The 24757-nt window shown below is 37.1% G+C and overlaps 1 protein-coding gene across 4 annotated transcripts; it reads left to right on the top strand.

The window, feature by feature from the left end:
• Positions 1 to 3103: 3103 nt before the first annotated feature.
• On the top strand, positions 3104 to 17697 carry LOC140171719 (uncharacterized). 4 transcript variants are annotated; one of them, XM_072195024.1, is made up of 7 exons: positions 3104 to 3185; positions 3930 to 4173; positions 7102 to 7407; positions 11777 to 12018; positions 12789 to 12870; positions 16270 to 16608; positions 17293 to 17697. In XM_072195024.1, exons 2-7 carry the CDS (start codon positions 3951 to 3953, stop codon positions 17643 to 17645), a joined length of 1545 nt encoding a protein of 514 aa, XP_072051125.1. In that variant the 5' UTR covers positions 3104 to 3185; positions 3930 to 3950; the 3' UTR covers positions 17646 to 17697. The 4 variants fall into 4 exon arrangements, with proteins under 4 accessions (XP_072051125.1, XP_072051126.1, XP_072051127.1 ...); XM_072195025.1 differs by lacking the exon at positions 3104 to 3185 and adding an exon at positions 3192 to 3300 and having other exon boundaries at positions 3934 to 4173; XM_072195026.1 differs by lacking the exons at positions 3104 to 3185; positions 7102 to 7407 and adding exons at positions 3192 to 3300; positions 7941 to 8207.
• The last annotated feature ends 7060 nt before the right edge of the window (positions 17698 to 24757 follow it).

The following is a 24757-nucleotide window of genomic DNA, read 5'->3' as shown; positions in this document are numbered from 1 at the left end:
ACCCGTCAAGTTTAATGAACGTGCGACCCCCAGTCTCTGAGAAAAACAGTTTTTACTAATTTGACCCCTGGATGACCTTGGGTGACCTTGACCCACTAACCAATACAAACTTGTTCTGTATGGGGTCAAGCTGCACCCACCCACCAAGTTTGAGGAACGTGCGACCCCTAGTCTCCGAGAAAATAGGCGGACAGACACACAGATAGACAGACGGATAAACAGACAGATAGACGATGCGTATTATTATATAGATAATACAAAGAGCAAATATCGATATTAAACATGTTAAATAAGTCATTAACCACAAATCAATATTGTTATTGTCATTCTGTCATCCCAATCTGTCATTATCTCTGGAACAGGCTGTCATTTTCTTTAGAAGGGAGTGGGGGTAATATATCAGTGAGTGACCTGAGTTGTTTTAGCTTACCCCCCCCCCCCTGAAGTTCAACGAAATTAGTGTTTGACCACCCTATTTGTGTATGTCAACAAATTTTAATAACATAGTTGGAATCCCATCCAAAAAAATCCGAAGAATATAATATTACATAGGCTTAGGAGCCGGTGGGCTGGGAGAGGGGGGTATCAGCCCCCTCAATAATGTTGGTACGGGATGGAGTACCTTTCAAGCCCCCCGGTGAAGTTAAAAAATTGTGATAAAATAGAGGGAAAACTAGTGGCAAATGGTGGTCATAGACCACAAACCTAGCTGGGGCATGTTGGTGTTGTGGAGGTATCTGACCCCTACAAAATGTTCCAAAAATGCTCCCCTGGTCATGGGGTTTGTTTTCACCAAGTTTGAGTCCCGTACTCCTAACAGATGTCCAACAAATTAAATTCTAAGATTTGACCCCAGATGGCCTTTGACCTGACCTATGCATGATGTTCCATAATGTTCCCCTGGTCTTGAGGTTTGTTGTCACCATGTTTGAGCCCCATACCTCTTACAGATATCCAGAAAATGAAATTCTACGATTTGACCCCAGATGACCTTTGACATGACCCTTGCACAGTGTTCCAAAATGTTCCCCAGGTCAGTAAGTTTGTTGTTGTGGAGTTTGAGCCCCGTACCCCTAACAGATGTCCAGAAAATGCATTTAGAAAATTTGACCTCTATATGACCTTTGACCTGACACCTGCAAAATGTTCCCCTGGTCATGAGATTTGTTGTCACTGAGTTTGAGCCCCATACCCCTTGCAGATATCCAGAAAATGAAGTTATAAAGATTTGACCCCAGATAACCTTTGACCTGACCCCTGCAAAGTGTTCCAACATGTTCCCCTGATCATTAAGTTTGTTGTCACCAAGTTTGAGCCCCTGTACCCCTTACAGATGTCCAGGAAATGCGTTTCTAAAATTTGACCTCTGCATGACCTTTGACCTGACCCCCGCAAAATGTTCCCCTGGTCATGAGATTTATTGTATCGAGTTTGAGCCCCATACTCCTTACAGATGTCCAGATAATGCAATTGTAAGATTTTACCCCTTAATGACCTTTGACCCCAATTCTGTGTGCAAGGTATGGGCACTAAGTAAAGCCGATGCACATGTGTAAGTGACGTCATTGTGCTATGTAATATGTGGCAGAAGAAGCATTTTGGAAGTATTTGGTTAAATACCGGAAATGCCCCTTAATGACTTTTGACCCCAATTCTGTTTGCACCCTATGGGCACTGGATATAGCCGGTACTTATACATTGGTATGCGGTGTTCTGTGATATGAACGGAGGAAATTCACTCAAAGAGTGTGCTGAAAGTGGAGGGAATATATCTGATATCATACCATCCACTCCTGCAATGAGAATCCTTGGGAGCACAGACAGGGAACACACAGAACTGTCAGACCACCTGTGAATATAACATCAATTACAGTTGATATATGTTTGTAACCAATGTATAAGTGTGTTATCAGACCACCTGTCAAGTTGATATATGTTTGTAACCAACGTATAAGTGTGTTATCAGACCACCTGTCAAGTTGATATATGTTTGTAACCAATGTATAAGTGTGTTATCAGACACTTACAGTGATAATGAGGGGGTACAAAGTTGATATATGTTTGTAACCAATGTATAAGTGATAATGAGGGGGAACAAGTTGATATATGTTTGTAACCAATGTATAAGTGAGTTATTACACTCGTTGGGCTGCGCCCAACTCGTGTAATAACATACACATATGTGCAAGTTACGTAATTGTAGGGTGTAACATGTAGGAAGAGAAGCATTTTGAAATTTGTTGACAGAAGAAGAAAGAAGAATCGGATAGCATTACAGTACCTAGCTGGGGGGTGTGAACCCCCCAGCTAGGTAATCATGGGTGTCTGTGACCTATATTTTGCAAAATTTTCTGACACCAAGGGATGGAACCCCCCTCGGACACCCCAGGGTGGCCCACCAAATTTTTTCAGGTTTCAGCCCCCCCCCCCATGTTGAAAATCTCCCTAAGTCAATGTATTACATCCCCTGAACTCAATAAATATCATGACGATAGTCATGTCAATGCAATGTCAATTTCGATGGCCAAATAAAATTAATAAATTATGAGCATCTCCTGCAGAGCAAAGTGACCTCTTGACATTCTTGTAACTTGAAGAAGGATGACTTTCGATCTCTTTCATATTTTACTGACGAAGAAAAAAACTCTGGGAAAATCTTTTGATATGAAAAAGTCATCTTCGTTTGTTCTGCTGTGTAATATGAACTGTGTTGTTTAATGCTTGACACGTTTTTTAAGTAATGTTTTTTTAATATGTTTGTTTACTATTTTGACGGCAAACAGGCAATTATTTATTTATAGTCTGTGCAAATGCCATTGTAATGTTGTCAACTTTTCTAAAAGTTTGTTGATGTGGCACGACCTTGCTCTGCTCTCCCAGTCTCCTCGCTGCTGGTGGCAAATTACGATTTCTATATCATAAATACAAAATATATTTTATCACCATTTATATGAAAAGATAACAATTGTACTTTTCTACGAAAATTGTTTTAATGTCAAATAATTAAGACATGATAAGGAGGTTTGCTGAACAGTCATAAAATTGACGTATAATTTGAAGTATTTTAGGAACTTTTCATACGATTAAACGCTAAGTGGTATAGGGCAGGTGCGTCCCATAGCAACGCAGTGCTCAACATCAATGTGTTTGGTGGTCTATTGAATTCTCACACAAACTATAAGCAGGTGAATGTATGTATTGTATTCGTACGTGTTAGCGACAAAAAGCTGATGTTTTCTGGTTGTATGATTTGTTTACAGCGGAAAAGATTTATCAAATAGAAAGTTTTGAAAGTGAAAGGTAAGTTAATTTTTTTTGAATTTATTCATTGAAACTCGAAAAAGTTAGAAGGAGATGGAAATGGGTGAAAACGAGATCTAATTTTTGATTCTCAATTGACGATTGTCATCTGTCAGTCGCCGGATGATCCATTGGCAGAATTACCGGTCCAGTACAGCCGTGGTACATGTAAATGACCCATGGCCGGTTCAGACCCATGACTCTGATCAGGCTGTGAGTTTAAAGAAATTGCTTAAAATCTCCCTTTTTGTGTTTTTACAATGTTTTTTATTATCAAATAGTGATTGTTTACCTAGTTCATGCATACACACACTATAAATACATGGTGCTTGCCAACTTCTCGCTTTATTAAATTATTATTAAACTTTATAGGCAAGCTCTTTCCCCAGGGCTTTTTCTTCTTTCTTTGGTTTATTCAGAGTGCCCCCCCCCCCTAAAAAAAATGAAAGAAAAAAGTGCCCCTCTGACAAAAAATGCTAATGAAAATCTGGACTGGAGGCCCCTTTGTTTTCTAAGCTATGTTTTCCAAATACGATATTTGTTTTCTAAGTGCAAATTAGACCATAAATATGTCATATTGTTTTCTAAAAACTACATTGTAAATCTGGGTTTTTTTTCTTCCTTTTCAGCTAGTGTGTTCAAAACTTCAAATGATACCTTCATTTGTGCCCTCCAATGGGCCCCTTGTTGTAAGAACAGGGATGGGAACCGTCCCAGAGAACCACCGTAAAACTCACCATATACCAACTACAATGAAGGACTTTGCAGGAGCCAAACCTAATAATGGAACCAAGACTCGCTTTGGACAACTCAGTCAGAGTTCATTTTTTGCAAGGCACAATCCTCAATCAACTCGAGTTAGACATATCAAAGGTATAGATATAGGAAATTTGTGTGGTTTTATTTTTTATTAGACCTATTCTTTGGTTCACCTCAAGTTCGGCAGTGATGTATGTGCATATTTTGTTGGTTGCAGTCCCGGTTGCAGTATTGAATTGCAAGTTAATCATGCAGAGTGTACACGCACACATACAAGGGCGTTTATCTGTACACTTTCGGCACAATCGCTTAAAAGCATTGATGTCGCTACCGAACTTGAAGTGAACCAATGTATTGTTAAAATTTGTATGTTAAGGGGTACTGCACCTGGCCAATTTTGTGCCTATTTTTGCATTTTTCTCAAAAATTATAAGCGTTGGTGACAAGTAAGATATGTATATTATAGGGGCAAGGACTACAACTACTGCACAGAAAATTCAGCAACTCAAGGCAAGTAGTTATTGATTTATTGATCAAATATTGGTTTTCCCTCATTTTTGACTGTAACTCCACAACTATTGTCTGTGCTGAATTAAATTTCCAGTGAGTAGTTGTAGTCCTTGCCCCTATAATATACATATCTTACCTGTCACCAATGTGCAATAATTTTTGAGAAAAATGCAAAAATAGGCACAAAATTGGGCAGGGGTGTAGTACACCCTTAAGCATATGTGCCTATAAATGGTTACAGTAGTTTGTTAAACTTTTAAACACAAAGAAATGTTGACACAGATATAATTTGTAAATTGAAAGGGACAAAAATGGAAAAGTTTAACAAACTATGGCACTGTACAATTTTGTTCTTGTCCGAGCAACTCGTTTTAAAGGCACCTATGCTTATATATATATGATTCTGTGTCATATACTGGGGTACCCAAAAAGGTGGCTTTGTTACATTTTGATGTGCAGTTTGGATTTCAAAACACTGTCTCTTGGGTATTCCTTCACTTAGAAGATTCAATTAGGTCTTAAATTGAGGCTAATTTATTCTATATTACTCAAGTTTTTATCCTGTTTTAAAATATTTTTCAATTATTTTCTGATGACGTTTGGCATAAAATGTGCCAAGGGTGGCTGAGGATTAGGGGGAGGAGGATTAGGGGGAGGGATTCGTATTGTAAATTTGATTTAAAACCCCCTTTAAAAATTTGAATCTAGTAAAAAAATGTCTAAATGAACTCCCAGACATCTAAACCAAGTAAATAAATACAGAAGTTCATTTAAAAGACCAATACTTGCTCAGAATGATTGTAAATGTGGAAAAAAGAGGTGGGGTTACATCCTCCCTACTTTGTGATTGTTTTTGCCGCACTCTCTCATTTTTTAACCGATTTCCATAAAAAGGTGTCAAAATGCTCAGAAGGATGAACCACTTCAAATGAGATGTGTAGGTAAAATGTTTGAACCATTTCATTTTTTTACTATGTAACACAAAGGTACCCCAGGTTGTGACACAGGACCATATGCATATTTATGGTATAGTATTAGCCGTAGTAATATAGACCAATCAAAAGTGTGTCTCGGAGCATGTGCAGATTTTAAAATTTCAAAATGCATTTCCCTTTTTCAGTCAGCTTGGGTTGCTTGCAACTTTCAAACTTACATTCTCATATCCCACATAATGAATATTTTTTATTTAAGATGTTAATTTCACAATTATTTCCACAAATGCTTTTATGAAATATATATTTACTGGTATTTTTGTTTAAAAAAATTTAATTGGTAAATTTATCAAAGACGACTGCACTGCAGCTCTCGAGACATACTTTTTTTGCCTTGTGAATTAATTCAATGTATTGTTTTATGTAATACATTCAATAGTAGCATAGTAAAATAAAAAGTGATAGTATAGATCAGATTCAAATAAATAATTAATAAACAAAAAGTAAAAAGAAGTTTGGCTGACACATGGGCTGACAACTTTTCGGAATTGCTTGGAGTGAGATATTATTCCAAATCGTTCCACTGACAGGCAATATTTTTGGCCGTATAAAATTGTTAATTGTGGCCTACAAATTCTTTTGGCCAGGGCCATCAAAAGTCGGGTGGGGGGGGAACAAAAATTCTCAAATTCATTTTTGTTTTCTGCTTTTAACCATATTGCTAAATGATACAATATTTTTTATTTGAGAAATCCAGAAAAATAATATTTTCAAGCAAAAGATGATTGACAAAAATTTTCCAAAGATTTTGTTCCGTGTATTTTGTTTTAGCAATATGAAATCAATAAATCCTATGAAAATTAATTTTCCTAAATTAAAAATTTTCATATCTGATATTCTTGAAGTTTTTTTAGCATAAAAATTCTAAGTTTTGAGATGTTTTCTCATCTGGAACTATCTCAAGAACTACTGAACCAATACCAGGCTTGTTTGAACTAATTTTAATGCATTTTTCATGCTGATTCCAAATATGGTCATGAAAATGGGAAATTCCGAAATTTTAAAGAAAATTTGGAACTTGTCGTCTGCAGTTGTCACCCATGTGGAAAGGGTTATGTGCTGGCCCCCTACTCAGCACAATATTTGGTAACCTTAACCTTACCTTTGACCGTGAAATCGGCAAAATAGGGGGTATTTAATTCGCATGCAAATGTCCATGATATTTGACTGCAAAATCAGCAAAATAGGGTGTATTTAATTTGCACTGTCCACAAAATTTGGATAAAAGGGGTACTTGGGAAAATCCAGTAATTTAATTATGTCAATATTGAGTGTCATTTAAAAACACAAAAAAAGGGGTTGTTTTGGGCCAAATTTTGTCCTCAATTTTGCATGAAAAAGGTTGGTAAATTTGATGATAAATCATTGCGAAGGGGGTCTTTGAAAGATTTGGTAACATGCATGGTTACCAGATTTTGTGTTGAGTTGGGGGGGGCAGGGGTTATGTTTTTGTATTGCTTTAGAAACTAATCCTCTAACAATAGTAACATTTAGTATGTATCCTTCCTCTATGTGTGCATGATTTTTATACTAATTACAGGTTTATTAGACTTACCTATTTGTGCTGTGAACGATGGAGGATATATGTCTAATCCACGACTAACATTACGGAGGCCCGCTACTCACGGAGGGGAAGATTTATCCTTACGTTGGTCATACCCTATGTCTGGGCCTCGCACCGCACCCACTGGAGGCCGACTTTTGCCCGTGCATTCCGTTAATTACCATCCAAATCACATCAATGCATCGCTCCAAAAGCATCACGTAAACTTCCAGGATGCGACGAAGAACTATCGGCGATTTCCGTTTGCTATGAAAGAACGTGCCGATCCCAAATTTGGCATGAGTGAGTTTAAAATGTTGTTTGGTTTAAATGGTGGTGGTGGTGTTGCTCATTGTACTACCAACTTTAATACACAATCTCATCCCTTGTGGTGAAAGTTCATAATTGCTTTGAACAGTGGAATGGGTCATTATTGGATTGTTCACAATGTTAATGACCTCTGTGGATGAGATTGTAAAAGTTGGCAGGATTCCATTTCATTCTTTCTACATTTCATTTCATATTCGTTTCATTTTGGCTTTTTGCATTTTTCTGCTTACAGTGAAACTGTAGTTGTTTGCAGTTCGATATAACATTTTTTATATTACATTTGCAGTACAAACCACAAACCAAATATAACAGTTTACAGTCCACTTTGCATCATTATACCTGTAGGCTCCCCGTTGACCTTTGACCTTTCTGTGAGGGGAAAGTGGCAAATTACCAACAAATGACATCAAAGAAATCTTCCCCTCTGTGATTGAGCAGGCCTCCAAATTGACAAAAAATCACACTTTTCCAATATTTTGGACACTTATTTTGATTCCATCCACCAGGCCTGCTCGACATACCAATATGTGCAGTACATGACGAGGGACATATAATCAATCCTCGCTTGTACGTACCACAGAGGCGCCCTCATACATCAGAATCTTCGTATGAACGCTATAGGTTTCGGAATCCGAGACTAAGTCGTCATAAGCTGCAGTTTTACAGTCTGAATGAGACACTTAATAGTCAGCGATATCCGATCAATACAGTTACGGGTTTAAGTATGTACCCCAAGGGGTGCAGGGACAGAGCTTCGACAAGTTTTGGAATGAGTGAGTGACGTTTGTATTTTTAAAGTTTTTATTGCTGTAAAGGGTATAGGGCTGTGCAATAATTATGAGCCCTGGGGAGGGTAAAATTGGGGGGCAAGCAATTTTTGGCACACATTCATGAGGCACCTTTTAAATAAAACACTCTAAAAAGGCTTAGGAAAACAGTACGGAAATGCTTTAATATGCAAATTTTCCTGCTCGTTGCTCATATATCTAGACCATTTAAAGTTTGTAAATTGGGATCCAAAAAAATTGGCATGTGCAAAGGGGGGGTGAAGATTTTTTGGCGGGCAGAGAGGGGGGGCAAGCGATTTTTGGCAGGCCGAGAGGGGGGGAGCGATTTTTGGCGAGCCGTTTGGAAATTTTAACCCCCCCATAATTATTGCACAGCCCCGAAGTGGTCAATTAGTGTGTCATCTAAAATGCAAACTGCCGGGGCAAACTCGATTTTTCAAAAAACAGTCCACTGATCCCCTAGACCCTACTAATTTTTTGTGAAGAAAAGAAGAAATGAAGTTTTTAGCTTTTGCGATGTATACTTTGAGTTGACACACATTTTGACCATTAATTAATAAGCAGTAATTCAAATAGTGATAACGTAACATGCAAGTACTTATAATGCGATTATTTGTATTATCAGCAGATAGACTTAGTATTTCATTGTTCAATTTACTTTTGTGCTTTATCTATTAAGCAGAGAACAGAAGCTGATGGGTAAATAAAATCAGTGTCAATTTAGTATGTAACATGTCTTGTGTCATATAGTCAAGGGGGGTGCAGCTTCCCCCTGCAACAGAGGTCTTGCCCCCTCTGATGTGCTTTGCCTTGATATTTTTAGGCATTTTGTACTACATTTTGTACTTTTTAACCCATTTCTGATCATTTTTGCTAAATTCCACCGGGGGGGGGGGGATACTCAAGTTTGGTATAGGTGTGTCGCTAATTTGAAAGGGGACCCATCAATATACCAATTTAAAAAAAAAAGTTGCACCCATCAATATACCAAAATTCATAATTTTCAGCCAAATTTAACACAAATTGTCTTAATTTTTACAAATTTTCCTCAAATTTTGGGGAAATTTCTAAAATGTTGGCTACAGTAAGGCAAATTTGTGCTATTTTTGAAAAATTGAGAAAAGTTTGAAAAAAGGACACATCCAGGTACCAAAATTGGCCCAGGGGTCTTTGATAAGGCTGAAAATGCTACCCATGTTTGCGGCACATCCCCATAGTCTTTCGTACTGAGTACCCTCCCATGGGATTACACCCCCCCCCCCTTGAAAGTTGCCTTTTCCCGTTCTAAAAAGTCCTGGCTATGCACTGTTTTGTATGCTGGTACATGTAAAGAAATGTTTTGTTTTAAAAATGGTTGCTTTTTTATGCAAATATTTACTCCAATGACCTAATTCACGCCCAGGTACTTAGGTATCATTGTAAGTGAGCATTCATTATTCACTGTGTTATGAAATTCAAACTGGACATTTTCCATGCTAAAATAATGTTGAAATTCAATATTTAAAGAATAAAAAAAATATATTTGATCTAATAATGAGCTTTGAACCAGTTTCAAGTAAAAAACCAAAAGTAAAAGGAAGTGCTTAAACAAATAAGTTGTCAAGGGCAGTGGAATTTTTTTCAGGGGGGGCAATGGGGGAAAAATGAATTTCAGGGGGGGCAAAATTGCTGCAAAAAGTGGAAATTTCGTGATTTTGGGTTTTTGCCTCGGGTGGGGGATAAACTGGGGAAAAAGAAAAATATGCCCCCCCGGTAGTGCCGGCACTGGTCAAGGGAGTGCTAACTAAAAGCCAGTGCTAATTTAGGTTGATTATGGAACACCATTTTTCCATCTCACTTCATCTCATTCGCCTTTCATTTTCCTTTGCTAAGTTGACTTAATTTTACTTGCAACTACATTATATTGGCTTTACGCTTATACATTTTTTATTCATTTTATCTGATTATTGTGAGTAGATCTTGCAGATCTAATTTTGATTCTTGTATACTTGCTTGTGCAATGTGCTATTCCAGTTGAAATGCATACGCCTATGGAAGATATGACCTTAATTTCCCACATAAGAAGTGTGTAGATTTCAAAGGGCACTTCCTGACAGGGTGACTCCATTTGAAATTCACACGCCCTCATATCTTCTGTTGGGGGTGTATGAATTTCAACTGGAATAGCCCAATTTTGGAGAACAACTAAATATCTAGTTCTTAATTCCAACAATTTTTTTGGGGGGTGGGGGAAGGGGGGAAAAGTGAATTTGGGGGGGAAATCAACCAATTTTGTGTAAAATTGCTGCAAAAGTGGAAATGTTTGTAATTTTGAGGGGGGGGGGGGGCAACTATGGGTGGTAGGAGTTCTAACTGGGGGAATTCCCCCATGCCTCCTGGCAACACCACTGGCTTTGTAAAAACAATTCAAATTTATCAAAATGTTAAAAAGGCAAAATAATATCTTCCTAAAATTTCAAAAGCCAAGAATATACATTGAATCAGCTTGTTCTCAAATTCTCTTTTCCTCTTTTTTTAAAAACATTTTTCATCATTTAAAATTGTCTTCATCATGCTTTTTTGCCTCTTTTCATCCAATTATATGTCATATGTTTTGCATTATTAACATTATAAGATCAACACTGGCTGCAGTGCTCAAAATAAGTGGTTGTCAGGGGGTGACGAGGGGACAATTTGGTTAGGGTAAGAATGTGCGACTGGGATTTTGAAACTATACCCCCTAAAATATACCAAATTTGACAAATAAGAGACCCAATAATATACAATTTTTTGGTTATTTCTGTTCAAAATTATCCTAAATTTGCCCAATTTTGAAAGATTTTCACAAATTTTAGCTGACATTTTCGCACATTTTATTGAAGAATCTGAAGAAAATTTTGAAAAACAAAACTAAACAAAAAACACCCTATCTTCATTCTCTAAATTTACAGAGATCGATACCAGTATATGAAATTTGGGTTTTAATAGTTGTAAATATCAGGGGTGTAATTCTTAAGAATTTTTCCTGAGTTCAGGATTTTTTGAGGCCAAAAATTTACGCAATTGATTTTCAGTCTGTTTTGGGGGTATTTTAGCTCAATTTCACACTGTTTTTCAGGATTTTCTTCTACTTTCAGGATATTTCATACAAGCTTTGAATCACACCCCTGATATTAAAAGGAGCACGCAAAGCGTCCCCATGACATAGCTCCTACGAGGCTAGGTACTATCGATCACACCAAGCCTGTGTTTACAGCAGTAAATCATTACAAGATGCATTTCAAATTAACGTTTGAATAAACTGTGATTTGTCCAGGTACTTGATGGTCAAGCTCATCGCTGGCGAACTTTTGAAACTGCAAATCTCAAATACTGGTATCCAATTAAGAGCTTTTGGTAGCAACTAGATGCTGCACATGACCGTATCATTCAAATTGTCATAACATGAGTAGGTTTAAATTGATGACGAGTTTAACCTGATAAGTGGGGACTTTCTTTTTGTGCTGTGTTGATCGTATCATTACCATAAACATTCAAAAGCATCATTGTAGCATAATTTCTCTTGAAACTCACAGTCCCTATGACAGATTCATGGCGTGATGAGCTCCGGGATCTGACCGAAAGAGCCGGATTAGGCTTGCCGAAAGAAGAACCCAAAGAGCAGCCTGTCAAAAGAACCAGCGTGTATTCAGCGGACACCGGAAGACTTATACCTCCTCCGTCAAGGGCAATGTCTAGAGGGTTTTCTAGGCAGAAACAGAGAGATATCAGAGGGGGTTTCATGAACTTAACATCTGATCAAGATCATGAGGTTTTGGTAAGTTAATTTAAGGGGGTACTACACCCTTGCCCAATTTTGTGCCTATTTTGCATTTTTCTCAAAAATTATAGCGCATTGGGGACAAGTAAGATATGTATATTATAGGGGCAAGGACTCTTTTTAAGTGGAAAAATTTCACTCTAAAAGGATTGAAAAAAGTAGTCTGTATACTCTCAAAAGAGTGAATATTCCCTTAAAAATGAACTTTCTCTCATTTTAGAGTGTTTTCTGCTCAAAAATGGGTTGTCCTTCATTCAGTCCCCTTGAAAGAGTGGAAATTCACTATTTTAATGCCCTGTTTTGACCTTAAAACTGGTCAAATGGAATTCTAATGATATGTTGCATAATCTTGGTTATACTCCTTTCCTCTGTAGGTAAAAAACTAATGTTCAATGTGCGACACATTTTCGCTATAGATGAATTTTGGTGCCATTGTGACTGAGATGCAGAAAAAAGCCAAAAAATATATAAAGTTGCTAATAAAGATTGTGCCAAATACTTTTTTACTACATTGGAGACATCTCTTTCAGTCCTTCTTTCTTAATCTGTAAAAAAATAAATAGAAAAATCATTTTCAAATGTCGATTTTCCAAACCTTCAAATAAGCACCTAATACTCGGACTGCTCAGAAAGACATCACTCTTCCTTGTTGCGAGATTTTCCTGTAAAAAGTATAATTTTCAATTGTTCAATTACCAAACTCTTTAGCTTTGATGAAAATATGTGAATATTTTTCCTGTCTATCTATATTTGCCCACCCCATCCAGGTATTAGAGATGTTATGTCAGATTCTGCAGACAGATTCTATGGCAGCAGTGCAGTCATGGCTGGTGTCTGCTGGTAACAGAGGTAAATATATATCTTCTACAGAAAAGTAGTTTTTATTAACGCGGCTGTGTACTCTAGACATTGTTTCTTTCGCGAAATTGAGCTTTTTTGAAATGTATTTACTTTGTTATGTTTTTTATAAACTCCAACTGCTCTATTTTATAGATTTTATTTCACTATTTCACTTGTTTCCGCAATTTAAAAGGAAAGAAAATCTTTGTTGTACCATCGGGGTATACGCGCGCAACAACGCATTGCGTTTTTTGTAGACGCGCAATTTGTTAACGCACAGATACGCTACACATATAGCGCTTATCTGCATGCTGTGGCGCATCTTATGGAAGCACCACGGAAGCACTGATTTCATAAAAACCTAGCGGTCAAATGGCGCCGTTTTAGCTGATAAAATGTGAATTTTTTCAAGTTCTTTCCCCCGATTTAAACATCAAGATATGAATAGATTTCGCCCAAACTTCTCAAGGGGCTGTGGATTTACCCGAGTTCACGTAATGTAAGGTAGAAAAGCGAGATATGCCGCATTCTCCTGTGAAAATAGATCAAATTGCAAAATGTGACCACTTTAAACTTCAACGGCCTTTATTTCAATGTTCATTTTCTCGGTAAAATGACGATTTAGGTACACGATAACTCAATAAATACAGCATCTATAGGTAAGCAATTATGCTCATCATAAAAAGCATGATCGACTTAAGAAACGGTTTTCTCATTTTTTATATTTTGGTCTATTTCCGATTTTAGGCATCATTTTGTGCAAATAGGCGTTTGTGAATTTTAAAAAGTCCATTTTGATGCCTTATATGGTCAATATCTCAAAAAATAAGGACAATATCAAAAAACTAAAAAAAAAACGTTTTTGGAATGGTGTCTTAAGATTAAGAAAAAAACAAAACAAAAATTTTTGGAAAAAGTGTTTTTTTTGTTATGATGTACCGAACAAAAATTGCCAAAAACAAACTTTTTTGTGATTTTCTTCATAATTGTTGTTTTTACACCAAATCTGTATTTATATTAAGATTCATTGATGTATTGCCTTTATAAAAATGTATACTTTTATATGTCTTGCGTGAATAATTACAAAGTTATGGCACTTTTACTACATGCATGTCTGAGAGTACACAGCTGCCTTAAGGGTGTCATTCATTAATTTCATTCGGCGGATGTGAAACAAGCAACTACAAAGTTTCTCCATTACTACATTTTGAAGCAAAAGTGGTAATTGCATCTGGCAGTAAAAAGTTGTTAAGTCCCCCAACAGTTTTTGCACATAAGACAAGTAGGATGTTATTTGCCTTCCAGGTCTTCTTTTACCATGCAATGGGGTGTAAAGTAATCATCATGATTTGACAGAGTTGATGTGGCACAGTGTTGGTGATGGTATAGATCATTTCATTACTGACATGGTCAAAATGTGCTTGATATTCAGCATTATCCAGTAATATTATCCTTACTACCAATACTGTAACACACATGACACAAGTGGTGTGAAAAAGCTTGACTTTTGTTGCAATGGAGATTGTATTTGTTAGACTTTTCCACAGATGCTCCAATTTCTAAATGCATACCATATGCAAGCGCCTTCCGTTGGGAGAGGTCACTGGTGCTAGAGCCCGTCATGGAACCGTGACATACTTGATTGGTGATACCAAAATCTGCGTACACCCACTCCATCCTTGCTTCCACTTTAAGTCACAAGAGACCTGAAATACCACTTAGCAAACTGCCCAATTCAAAGTTTTGGCACAACTTACAAGCAATAATATCCATGTAATGAAAAAGAAAAACCTTGTTCTACTGGCCCGACTGACCCAGATTTTGCATTTTGAGGATTTTTTAGCTTTATGAAATTTTTAAAAAAAATCTGTTTTTTGGCCGAAGTCAATAGCTTTTTTTTCTTACAAGATTTGTCAAGTTTTTGTGATTTTTAAGGGTCATTTAGCCTCTTATTAATAAAATAAAATAAAAATAAAATGTCTGTGATAGGGGGTGTATGGATTTCAACTGGAATAGCCCATTTGCAGCTCATATAGTGACATATACTGTGTCATATACTGCGTCTTGAAGATGGCGAGCCTGTGAAAGAATATGCGCTTTATATTCCACCACATGGGAAGAGGAAACCGGGACGGCCGCGCACACTGTACTTACAGTATGTCCAGCACCTCCTGGGAGATACTGAAGGGATGCTGCAGCCAAACAAAATTGTTTCGCTTGCCCAAGATCGCATTAGTTGGAGAAAGCTTGTAGCCTGCTCCGCAGCCGACTGATGATGATGATGATGATAGTGACAATATTTGGCTAGTGTCATTTTGGTCCATTTGTCGCTGACAGTGGTAATGGAGGCTTAATGGAATGCAGGCATGGCTTTTGGGGGACTCAAGCTCCTAGGTGTATGCCATAAATGTGAAAAATGATTTTTCACTATTTTGGACACATTTCAACTGCTTAACCCTCTGGATATTCCCCCAGCTCCCCAGGTTTGAAGGCTACTGACCATGCCCTGGAGTAATACTTTGAGTCGATAGCAAGCTAAATGTTACAAAATGGGGTTAACTTCAACTAGTCAAATGAGTGAATATCCTTATAGTCTTGAAAGTTGATTTAATTCCAAAACTCTGTTCAAAGTTTTGTCTATGTAGTTCTGGGACTTCATCTTGATAAAATGTTGACAATGAGTAATACAAATAAAGAAAATGGGTTTTGCAATTGAATACCTGAGCGGAAGAAGGGCCCAACTCCATTTTTTTACAAAAATGAGTTAGACCCAGCATTTTATTGCCAGCAGAGTGTTCTTCCTTCTGTGTGAAAGATGAGCCAAAATCCACTCTCTAAATAGTCTTCCATGTACACTTAATCATAGTTTTTATGGAAGAAAGGCCCAACTCCATGGAGTTGGGCCCTTCTTCCACAAATATTGGGTTAAAGAGGAATTTTGTTCATCCATGAAATCTGCTTTTCACTACAATAAACTTTCTTGCTAACATATTACATGCTTCTACTTGTGCCATTAATGGATAATTACCAAATTTCTGTACCTATTTATAACACATCTGCTCACGAAACTGGCACTTGCAGTATATTAGTGGAAGAAGGGCCCAACTCCAGCTCATATTAAGACCCGTGCCGTTGCCATGGAAACTTCATATATAATTTCGAATGTATGTAATATTGTATGTTCATGTACTAAAGGTCCCCTGAAGATAAAAACATTCTGTCTATAAAACTTTTCCAAATATTAAGTTTTTTCTTAATATCTCAAAAACAGTTTTGATGGAGTTGGGCCCTTCTTCCACTCAGGTATTCAATTGCTTGTCAGGTAGAAATGAAAGGGGAAAAAACATAATTTCAGAGACGATAGGCTTACTCTAACAACATTACCTTGGTTCTCTTTTCAACTCACAGAAAAAGATCTTGTACTGGACATGATCGCATCCGCTTTAACCACTGAAGAAACTTACTTCAACCAAGAACAAAACAAAGATGACTACTATGACAAACGTGAAGCAACAGCACGCCCTCTTACAACAGAATATGGCGCCCTCGGTGCAGAAATGCATGGTCATACCGATATCCCAAATATGATGAACGTACAGAATGGTTATGGGGAGTTAGATAGGCCTATCCCACCTAGTAGAGATCAGGGCAATGGCTACTCAAGATATAGTTATAGTCGTGATGAACAAAGAAGCAAATTGGGGTCTGCATCTGCTAAACAGTTGGAAACGATATATGATGATCAAGGTAAATATACGCTGCGCAAAAAAGGCGATGTGCTTTAAAAACAAAGAGTATTGTGCGAATAAATCAGCTCGCTGAATGCACCATTTCATACTGTTAATTTTGACAACTCATTTGGTACTATGCAATCTTGTTGAAAAAAGTTACAAGCATTTCAATAGTAAAGGGTCAGATTTTAGAAGTCGCAGTAGCCCTATACAAAAATAAAGCCCCCCAATATTTTGATAAGGGGCGATGGTCAATGCAATCATCCCCCATGTTGATATTTGAATGTGGGTTTCTGACCAAATTAACCTCATATTTGACCATATTAGCCTAAAAAATGTTTGCACTCTTCTTTGTACAAATTTGTTCCACTTTTATTTCACAATTTAGCTTCAATACAGCAAAAAAATTTTGCATGCATGCTTTGTGCACATTTTGACATAAACTTATTCTGTCACCAAAAGGTACTGGATTCACTACATTTCACAAAAGAATTCTAACCCCCATGTCAAAAAGAAATTTTTGCTACTGATTTCAATTAACCTAACCCTACTCCTTATCTTGGGCTGGTATCAGTTGTTCTATCTCTTTGCCAAAATATGATATTTCTTCAACAAGTCTTTTTTAGTTTAAATGATTTGATTAGACCTAGTGGGTATCTATAACAACATTGACTCCTCTTGTAATATGCATTTATTCCAGCTGATCACCCATCTCTTAGACAATCCAGCTCCAAGTCTGATGTCTTCAAAGTCCATCATTCCCCACGCTCACAATCCAAGGCAGAAGTAATGAAGATCATCCACCCTCCATCTCCCCCGACGCAGCGACGATCCACCTCAAAATCCAACCAACTTAACAGCTCATCGCCTCCCGCAGCATCTCAACAATATCCTCCTGGCTCCGCCGCTATCGATCAACCTAAAGTACGATATACAACATCGGCTCTTGATATCAGGGATGAGGATTTGAAGAGGCACACGTTAGCATCTATATTAAAAGAAGATAGGCTTTCAGCGAAATCTGCAAGAGGAGAAAAGGGGCAAAGAACATAGAAGTATTTTTGTTGGTATAGGTGTGTGTAAGTAGTATGATAGAGTTGTTTCATTATTGTGTAAGGCAGGGGTGGATATGGAGGTGTAGGTACCCCCACCCTTTAAAAAAAAGGGGACTAAAAAGTACATGGAAAATCTCATCAGATATAGTGAACAGGGGTGAGTTTGACCCCTCAAAATTGTCCAGTTCCAAGGGGGAACAAGCTCCCCTAGAATGGCCATTATGAACAAATTTTGGTCAACCAATTTTTGGACCTGGTCCCTTTTTGAAAAAATCTGAATCCATAGTTGGTGTAAGGACTCTGAAAAGAGTTTGTTGCAATTAGAACTCACATGTACAGCTAGTGAAATATGTTTTACTTTTCTAAAAATATATATATCCTCAAGATGTTTGTTTGTGTTCTCTAAAATCTCTCAACAAAAGCAGACAGATTTAGTTAACTGTCTACCATTGAAAATCTGTCTCTCTCTTGCTCTCTCTCCATTTCCCTGGCTCTTACAATTACCGTACTGAGCGCCTATAGTGTCAAAAGTGGAAATCCACATAAACCACTAGTGTGAAAAACGGAAAGTAAGCTTTACAAGTTGTGCAGCAACAGCTGTAAGAAAGCTGAATATCACCCATCCCATGATGCATTGCTTGAAATGGGGGTAGATTATATGTAGGTCTCAAGAACCGTGCCATTTATTGCACAGGTCTGGACCATGACCAACTTCTACAGTTGTCCTTTTCGGTAAATCCCATAGGCCTTTGCGGGTAGCCCTGTGATGTTGACCTATGATCATTACTGCGCACCTCACAGCTTTGATATGCGCTATAACGATGTTCGCTAGGCCTAAATGATGTGCACATCGGTGTGACGATAAATGATGACATCTCAGGTGTTCTTGCAAAGGCTTATGGGATTTACCGAAAAAGTCAATCCTGGTAATTGAAATGTGTGCCCTATCAAAAAATTGGGAGAGGCAAGTGAAACATACCATGATGCAATATATGTTAAGTACACCCTTCCCCACTCCCCATTAATGTTTGAGGGTTTCACGGACCTGCCAACAGCATCGCTTTGTTCCACATTGAATGGGGAGAGAGCAGGGGCAGAGATTCACCAAAACAATCAAAGTGTGCCAACATTTTTTCCACAATTTGTGGGTAACAAACTTGGCTGTTTACGGTACATTGTAGTCATTGCTCTTCAACAAGGTCAGTTATAAATGTAGTTGATAGGGTGAATATCAATATCACACATTATAGGGTAGTACCTGTAGGTCAAGAAGGGTATCACATGATTATTTCGTTATAACATGTGATGCCCTTGTTGACCCTGAAAATTGTTGTTTTCTCAGTGTGTTATACAGTGACATTGATGTGATATCGATGCTCACCCCATCAATGGGCAGGAAGGTGTCAATTATAGGAATGGTCTATACATCTTGAATATATTATCTTAAATCCTTAGAATAATTTGCTATGGTTTGGCAAAATGTTGATGATTATAAAGACTTTCTTAACCCCATGAGAACTACCTGCTGATTGGCCAAAAAGAAGTTTTCATTATCAGTTGGTCCAATCAGCAATTTTGTTAGAATAATTTCCCCGCAAAAAATTGGTGTGTATTATTTTTTTCAAAGCTCCATTTTGATTGGTGCATAAAGTGAAGATATTATGTAATTGACCAATCAGAGGCAATGTTAGATCGGCAGGTAGTGCTCAGGGGGTTAAAATGATGCATGCTGGGAAGGCATGTTAGACTGCTGTGCATTGTACCATATGTCACCGATATCAAAACTATTTACTTAGTCTGAATATGCCAAGTGCTATCAGCAACAGACAGACAAACATAAAAACAGACAGATTTCTCAACAAAGGAAGGATCTTAGGTATAGAGATTATGTTAAGCAGAAATGTGTTGAACTTGAAAGATTATGAGGATGGAAAAATCATGGCGGAACATGTCTTATATGTGATGCGATCAAGCAGAATGAGTCAGTTGGCAAGAAAAATCAAAATATAGTTTCAATTTCATTATAATGTGTTATTTTTTAAATTTTATTTTGCTGAAAAGTCCATCAGAAATTTCATGGTTCCAGATGTCATTTTAGCATTGCTCAAAACAAAACATACAAAAGTTTTAAAATTTTGTATTTGTTTTTAAACAATAGCATTAAAATACTATTGTTGGGTGTATCTCAGAAATCAATATTAGCAAACAAATTTCATTTATAGCTTTATCGCATTATTAACATTGAAAGGTTGTTTACTATATTATGTAAATTTCTTGTCAAATTGATTATGGTACTGTCTGCAATGGGGAAAGTGTACATGTTTGAAAATTTAAGAACTATTGTTTTATTTTCTAATGGCATTTTTAACTAGCCCTATTATAGGGCCTGTTAAACACACTATCCGAGAACCGCTAAAAACCCCACTAACCGCTCCACCTTTTTTCTGGGGAATTAGCAGTCAAAGGGTTTAGCAATTATCTGGATAGCCAGGTTTTATGATATAGCATGGTTTGGGATCACCACAGTCAAAAGGCCCTACTAGTAGGGCTTTTTTTAACATAAGTTTGATAAAGCTTTGCACATGTAGAAAAACAAGGGAAAATGTTCTTTTTCTCTCAGTCCAATCTCCTTGCAAAACATACAAATAAGTAATCTATTGCTGTAGGTTTTATTATCCATGAGTCTTTGTACATGAAATCAATTTGGATGCTATATGGTTTCATAATTACTCATCATCATGCACTCATCATTTCAACTTGTTACCAATTAAAAAAGGTGTTGCATCAGAGAGATAAACCTCTTCTAAGCCAACCCGTCATTTTATTGGCTCCACAACCTCATCTCATCATTTAACGATACTAATTACGTAATTTATGATCAATTACACGATCGTTAAAAAGGTGTTATCTCTTTCACACCTGTATGTGTCATTTCTTAAGTTTAAAGCATTAATTGCTTTCGCTTCATATTTTTGACAAATTTTCCCAAAATATCAAGAGTTATCTCAAGAACCACTGAACCAATACTAGGCTTGTTTGTACTCATTTTAATGCATTTTTAATGCTGATTTCAAATACGGTCATGAAAATGTACAATTATGAAATTTTTTGAATTTTTGAAGAAAATTTGTTACTATAGCCATCTGCAGATGACACCCTTGTGAAGAGGTTAATTATGTATTAATTAATTTGGCTAATTGTTTACATCACATTTCTTCTCTGTTACTGTAGATGGGAAGTTGATAAACCGATTAGCTAATGTGTCAGACTAAAGGCCTCATAGTCAAGACATTACTAAGCAAAAGCAGGGAGGGGGCTCATAAATTCATAATTGTATTGTATACATGAAGGCGGCAAAGTACAAGTGAAAATTGGGGGCACACCGACATCGCCTGGCTAATAATTATTTGGTGCAGCAGTGACATTAAAATGAATACACGGGATCGATACACGTGAATTGCTATGCACGATTTTGATATCAGACGAAAATCTTCGGATACTGAGTTAGAAAATGATGAATATCTCCCGTAAATGAATTTTTCTCAAGAAACCAGATGTGGTCTCATACACATGAAAATACGTGTTGAACAGATATTATAGTCGTTAGCGTGCGCTTTGAAAATTGGCAGTGCGCTTTGAACTCAAAATTTGACCAAGACTCTCAATTTTATATTGCGTTGGTCTTGTATGGACTACAGCGCGCAGCAGGCTATAGCGGCACTCACTCAAGTGGAGAGAGTATAACCATTGACCGCAATGTCGTATACAAGCTTGCTCACAGAGCGAGAAATCAATTACCCCGTCTATGTCAGTAGCCTTAGTCAGGTCACTTCGCTAATAATATGCATCTCATAAGGTCCGAATAAAATGGTCATGGGTGGCTGTGGATTCAACCTACCATGGCTATTTCTACAATGAAGATATCGGGGCGATGTCACTGTGGGGGGGGGGGCATATAATTTGTTGTACAAGTAAGACACAAGTTTAGGATTTGAAAGACAATGATTTCAATTCCTGAGCATTAACTTGTTCATTGTAATTTGTAGTTTGAGAGAGAAAATCACCAAAACATCATTAAAAATTATTTTCGGGGTTTTTTTTAGAGGAGGGGCCATGTGCCCCCTGGATCCACCCTTGAATCAAACAAACAAAGTCACATAACAGCATGACTATTTGAATTTCTGATCTATGTAGGTAGAGGCGCTCTGGAAATGGATTATGTAAATTGTCACATTTTACATGATCAGTAATAAATCAGGAAGTTTTCAAACACATTGTAAAAGCAGTATGGATATCTTTCCCATAACATGTCAGCAATGAAAAGACTCCAATGCTCTAGTCTGTGAAAACAAAATATTAATATCTGACAGATTATTGTGGGGGAGACTGCTCAAGACTATCCAGGGCCAGGAACTTGTGCAAAATTGCCGCAAAAAGTGGTCATTTTCTTTCATAATTTTGGATTTTACTGGGGGGGGGGGGTTAGTTAGGGTTCTTAAAACTACATAGCCTTTCTCCTTTTACAAATTACTGGAGAACAAATCCAGTCTCTTATAGTCAGACTACATTGTGCTGTGAATTACTGGTACATCTAATCGTACAAAAATGATATGACACATTTATAATTTGACATGTGACAATCAGCATATGACACACACCGCTTGTGCGCTATTAACTTTTCCTCATTATTACGACATCTTAAAGCCTTGGATACATCCAAGAAGCTGCCTCCTGTCGCAGACAGCCAAGGTGTTAATTAAATCAACACTTTTATGTCCGGAATATGTGACAGATCGGTTAGGTCAAAAACATAACTTCCATCCGTCCATAGTTTGTACAGTTAGGTAACAGGTTATGATATGGTTTTCGTAACCTTATGTGTACGGACCACCAGATTTTCAGTCAGTATTTGGGCAATTTCAAATGTTTTAAAAAACATGAAAATTTGTTAATTTTGTTAATACCGTATTGTTTATAATAAATGCCCCGGGGGCATTGCATTTTTCCAAAAGGGGGGCGTTTATTGGAAGTGAATTGTCAGTGAAAAAAGCTTAAAATTGTATTCAATTTCCCGATGGTGCTCCTATTAAAAGGAGGATTTACACTATACATGATGGCGCCCACGGAAAATGATATTTTCGTGGGGAATACAACAAAATTACACCTGTAAGTGCATGGAATTAGTGAAATTCTACCATAATTAGGCAATGAAATGGATGGGAGTTGGGTCATAATAGGTTTTGTCCATTCAATTTAGCGATTGTGACTGACATGACTGATGCAAGTTTTAAGCTTACCTACACGTAGTCGATATGTCATGGAAATGTTCGCATTTTTGTCAATTTTTCACAGAAACATTGGAGGGGGGGCGTTTATTAGAGGGGGAGCGTTTAATACAAACAATACGGTATATACATTGAAAATGCATTTTAATGTCTATATTGGAGCGTCTAACATGTGTAGGGTGTTTTTAAGTCTTTAAATTTATATAGGGATTTGTAGGGGATTTGTAGGATGTTTTGGCTTTAGTTTAAATGAATCTGAGAATCATTGAACTTAATTTTTGGTGCAAACCTTTCAAAAGCTAATTCAAGAATGACTAGCCCAATATTTGTTGCAGTTTTCAGTGCATTCTTCATGATGATTTCAAATATTGTTATAAAGAGGTAAATTTTTAGAAATGTTTCTTTAAAATTTGTGAAAATTTGAACCGCTGGGTTGCAGTCAACACATATGCATTGCATGGATATGGTTATGTTTGGCATACTTGTAGACAGTTATGGGTCAGTCCATATCAAAACAGATTGAGTGTACACCCACCCTCTTGGATTTTGCTCTCCTTTGGCTCAGGGTACCTTTAATGGATCCTAGGTGAGGTCACAAGAAAAAATTCAAATTCCATTTAGTTTTTGAATGGCGGGCAATCAAAGTTTGGCGACCTCGACCAAAATTGGGAATTTAAGGGGTCCAAATGACAAAGTGCTCTCTTTGAGGGGCACTTTCTTCTTAATTGAATCAGTTGTGATCCTCTTTTTGAATGTGGTCACTCACTGGCTGTGTCTGAAATACCTAATGCCAAAAAAAGATAGATTTGAATTTCGTTGGGATTTCAGAGGGGTCAAAATCAGCACTGCCGTACTGTTCAATCAAATTATCTTGATTTTGAAGGACCCATGATAATGTCACAGTGCACTTATAGGTCCTAATTATGTTCAGAATGGATTAACCATATGCCAATGTCTATGAGCAATTCAAAAAGAGAAATTTCTAGACCCTACAGAATTTTAGGCCACCCTAAAGTGGTTCAGCCACAAATGGCGCTTAAAATCTGCAAATTTTGACCCCTAATAACTTTAGGTGTACACCAGATATGAATTTCTAGTCTTTTGCATCTGAAAGAATGTAGTTTAATGTTACTAGGAACATAAGATTTGTTTTGTATTTTTTGTGTTTTAGTATTAAGTTGACGCTTTCAAAAATAGTCATTTTTGCCTAACATACCATGCATACAGGATACGGTACAAAATGCCAATTTTAGTATAATATTTTTTTATATTTTTGATCACTTTATAGCCATTTGTATTATTTATCCTGATATTTCAAGTTGCTTTTGAGTCAAGTAATAAGAAAAACTACTTTCTAATCCTCTGTATGGATTTTTATAGGGGTCAAAATGCACTTCCTGGCAACGATGCACATGCAAAGTACAGGTTATGGGGGTCAAATGTTCAGAATGCTCCCAATTATGTCAAGTAATATATCAAATTACTCGTATGGTCATGAGGATTCCACAATGTATAGTTTGTTATGTGTCAGACCTTTCAGGAGGTCGCTATGACGAAAAATGTTCATAGGTCAACGACCTTTTTGAATTCTGACCATAGTTAACAACGTCTGATTTTGGTAATTTTGGTGTCTAATTATAAATGTTTTCTTGCATGAGAAATACAACTAAGCAAATTAATAAACTATACAAGGAACCGATGACCCTCTTTTGCAACATGGCTGCCAAAAGCATCCATATTGTAATAAGGAGGTCATTGGTTCCATGTACAGTTTTTTAAGTTGCGTAGTTGTATTTCTCATGCAAGAAAACATAATTAGACACCA

This window comes from Amphiura filiformis, chromosome 15, assembly GCF_039555335.1.
Source record: "Amphiura filiformis chromosome 15, Afil_fr2py, whole genome shotgun sequence".
Lineage (NCBI taxonomy): Eukaryota > Metazoa > Echinodermata > Ophiuroidea > Amphilepidida > Amphiuridae > Amphiura > Amphiura filiformis.
The sequence above is the reverse complement of the archived record's forward strand: the minus strand, read 5'-3'. Positions and strand labels throughout refer to the sequence as shown.

Excerpts from the sequence above, each read along its gene's own strand:
- LOC140171719 (XM_072195024.1), top strand. The coding sequence starts at position 3,951 with ATGATACCTTCATTTGTGCCCTCCAATGGGCCCCTTGTTGTAAGAACA. Across the intron at positions 7,408-11,776 it reads CGATCCCAAATTTGGCATGA|TCCCTATGACAGATTCATGG; the intron begins GTGAGTTTAAAA and ends TGAAACTCACAG. Across the intron at positions 12,871-16,269 it reads GGTGTCTGCTGGTAACAGAG|AAAAAGATCTTGTACTGGAC; the intron begins GTAAATATATAT and ends TTCAACTCACAG.